The sequence below is a fragment of the Mandrillus leucophaeus genome, unplaced genomic scaffold, assembly GCF_000951045.1.
Source record: "Mandrillus leucophaeus isolate KB7577 unplaced genomic scaffold, Mleu.le_1.0 Scaffold21, whole genome shotgun sequence".
Taxonomy (NCBI): Eukaryota; Metazoa; Chordata; class Mammalia; order Primates; family Cercopithecidae; genus Mandrillus; species Mandrillus leucophaeus.
The window spans coordinates 96,997-99,420 of NW_012102143.1; the positions used below are offsets into that span (position 1 = coordinate 96,997).

At 58.2% G+C, this 2,424-nt stretch overlaps 1 protein-coding gene across 1 annotated transcript in view; it reads left to right on the forward strand.

Moving 5' to 3' along the window:
- Positions 1 to 2,310, forward strand: part of PTMA (prothymosin, alpha) — a 5,359-nt gene extending 3,049 nt beyond the window's left edge. Inside the window, exons 2-5 of the mRNA XM_011980322.1 lie at positions 408 to 880; positions 1,324 to 1,420; positions 1,869 to 1,942; positions 2,228 to 2,310. Coding sequence (XP_011835712.1) covers positions 408 to 880; positions 1,324 to 1,420; positions 1,869 to 1,942; positions 2,228 to 2,275 — 692 coding nt within the window. The 3' untranslated portion in view covers positions 2,276 to 2,310. The remainder of the gene's footprint in view (positions 1 to 407; positions 881 to 1,323; positions 1,421 to 1,868; positions 1,943 to 2,227) is intronic.
- The last annotated feature ends 114 nt before the right edge of the window (positions 2,311 to 2,424 follow it).

Here is a 2,424-nt window from a genome sequence, read left to right on the forward strand (position 1 = left end):
GGGGCTGCTCGCCGGACAGCGGCCGAGGGGTCCCACAGGCCGGGACGCCTGTTGGTATTGGCGGCTGTGTCGTGTGGAAAAAATTACCAGGCGCCCGGGGCGGTGCTGCCTTTTGGATCCTGGGCGGAGTCCCACCCGCGAGGTGCGGTCGGGACCCCTAGCCCTCGCGGGGAGGCCGGGACTTGGTTACTCCGGAGGCAGGCCCCGGCCTGGGGCACAGCCAAGCAGCGGTTTGCGGCCTCTAGGAATAGCGGTCGGATTTGGGGGTCGGTGTGCTTTGGTTTTTTTCAGAGACCTGACCTGGCCGGGGCGGTGCGTTCTCGCGGGTCTTCCAGGCTGGCGCGCCCGTGGGGCCCTCCCCGAGCGCAGGCCCCTCCCTCCTTGCCTTATTTATTTCTGGCACATAGCCTGCCACCTTCCTAGACGGCTCGAGGGGCGGGTTCCTTGCACTTGGAAGCAGGCTGATGGGCGTGAGTGTCCGGGGCTCGTCCACCCGGCCCGACGGGTTGGGGCTGTGGCGCCACATGGCTCCTTTCCTAGGAAGCGCCAGGGGGCAGTGGGAACCGCCACAGGGGCCGCTGTAGCGGGCCTTAAAGGATGGGAAACCCGATCACAGATGCCCCCGCCCGCCTTCCTTTCACCGGACCAGTGGGAGAGGGACCGCAGGGACATTAGGCCCTTCTCCACGTGTCATGTGCGACTCTTAATTTGGGATGGACAGAACAGACCAGTAGTTCTCAGCGCCTTTGCTTACCCTGGGGTTGCTCAGAAGACTTACTGGTTCCTGGTTCCTTCTTCCCTTTTGAAGGACTTAAAGGAGAAGAAGGAAGTTGTGGAAGAGGCAGAAAATGGAAGAGACGCCCCTGCTAACGGGAATGCTGTGAGTGTCCGCCTTGCTCCTGAGCCCTGGCAGCTACCGCCCCGCAGTTTTTTCTTCTCTACTTTAAACATATATATGTATAGCTTTGCACAGTGGCAGTATCGCAGCCAGTGAGCTTTACCCGAGGCGCGAATATTGCTAGTTAAATATTTATAAAAACCTTTCGAGCAGCGCCTGAACAAGAATAGGTTAAGAGGAGCTCCGGTAGTCTGAGTTTGGGTTTGTCCCAGGGTGGGGAAGCCCTTGCCCTTGCCTTGGGGCAGTTAATGTGCAGGGTTCATGATGGAGCCTGAAGGGTGTTGACTGGAGAAGGGCCTCTGGGATGGGCTTGGCTGGGCTGTAGATGTAGCTGGCAGCCTCTGGTGGGAGACTGGGCATCTAGGAGCAACGCTCTGTCCATCCCTGGACCAGCTGGTAAAGAACGTGGTCTGTTTTCTGTCGAGGAGAATGAGGAAAATGGGGAGCAAGAGGCTGACAATGAGGTAGATGAAGAAGAGGAAGAAGGTGGGGAGGAAGAGGAGGAGGAAGAAGAAGGTGATGGTGAGTAGCCTTGTCTGTCTTCCCGTTTTCAGGTACTTCCTGGTCTTGTCTGGCAGAAGGGGAAGGAGTTGGGGCTCCTGGGAGTGGGACCATGGTACTTGGGGCCAGTGGACCACATGATCGTGGGCACCCACCTGTAGAGTCAGGGAGGGTCTCCCTGACAAGGAACTGTGCCCATGCCCACTCACACTCACTCGCACACCTAAAAGTTTGTTTCGTGCAGCTCTGAAAGCCACTGATCTGTTGGGCTGGCTTCTTGGGGTGCAGCTGCTTGGGCCTCTGTCCTGGAGATTCCCACCTGTGCAGTGGGCATGTGTGTCCTGATTGGGCCCAGTTGCAGGCAGCAGAGGCAGGGCAGGGACCTTGCAGTCCGCCACATGTTCCTCGGGATTTCCCCAGGAGCCACAGTAGGAGGGAAGTGTGGTTTACCTGGCCTTTGATTCTCCAGGTGAGGAAGAGGATGGAGATGAAGATGAGGAAGCTGAGTCAGCTACGGGCAAGCGGGCAGCTGAAGATGATGAGGTGGGTTCTGGCTTGAGAAGAAGGGGGGTTTGGCATCTGGGTCTCCCCACCTACCTCTAGCGGAGGTGCTCAAGCCACGGAGGGACTGTTTCTGACTTTGGCCACTGTGTGGTCCCGAATCTTAAGAACAGGAAGGAACAGGGCTGGGCTCAACTTCCCAGAGCAAAGGCCTTGGGCTGTGGAGCTGGGGGTCCCTCGTTCTTGCTCTGCCTGTGGGAGCTGAGGCAGTGGGCTGGGTAGGGCCCCTGGGGTTGGAGGGGCCTTTGACAGTCTTTCTTTGCCCAGGATGACGATGTTGATACCAAGAAGCAGAAGACCGACGAGGATGACTAGACAGCAAAAAAGGAAAAGTTAAACTAAAAAAAAAAGGCCGCCGTGACCTATTCACCCTCCACTTCCCGTCTCAGAATCTAAACGTGGTCACCTTCGAGTAGAGAGGCCCGCGCGCCCGCCCACCGTGGGCAGTGCCACCCGCAGATGAC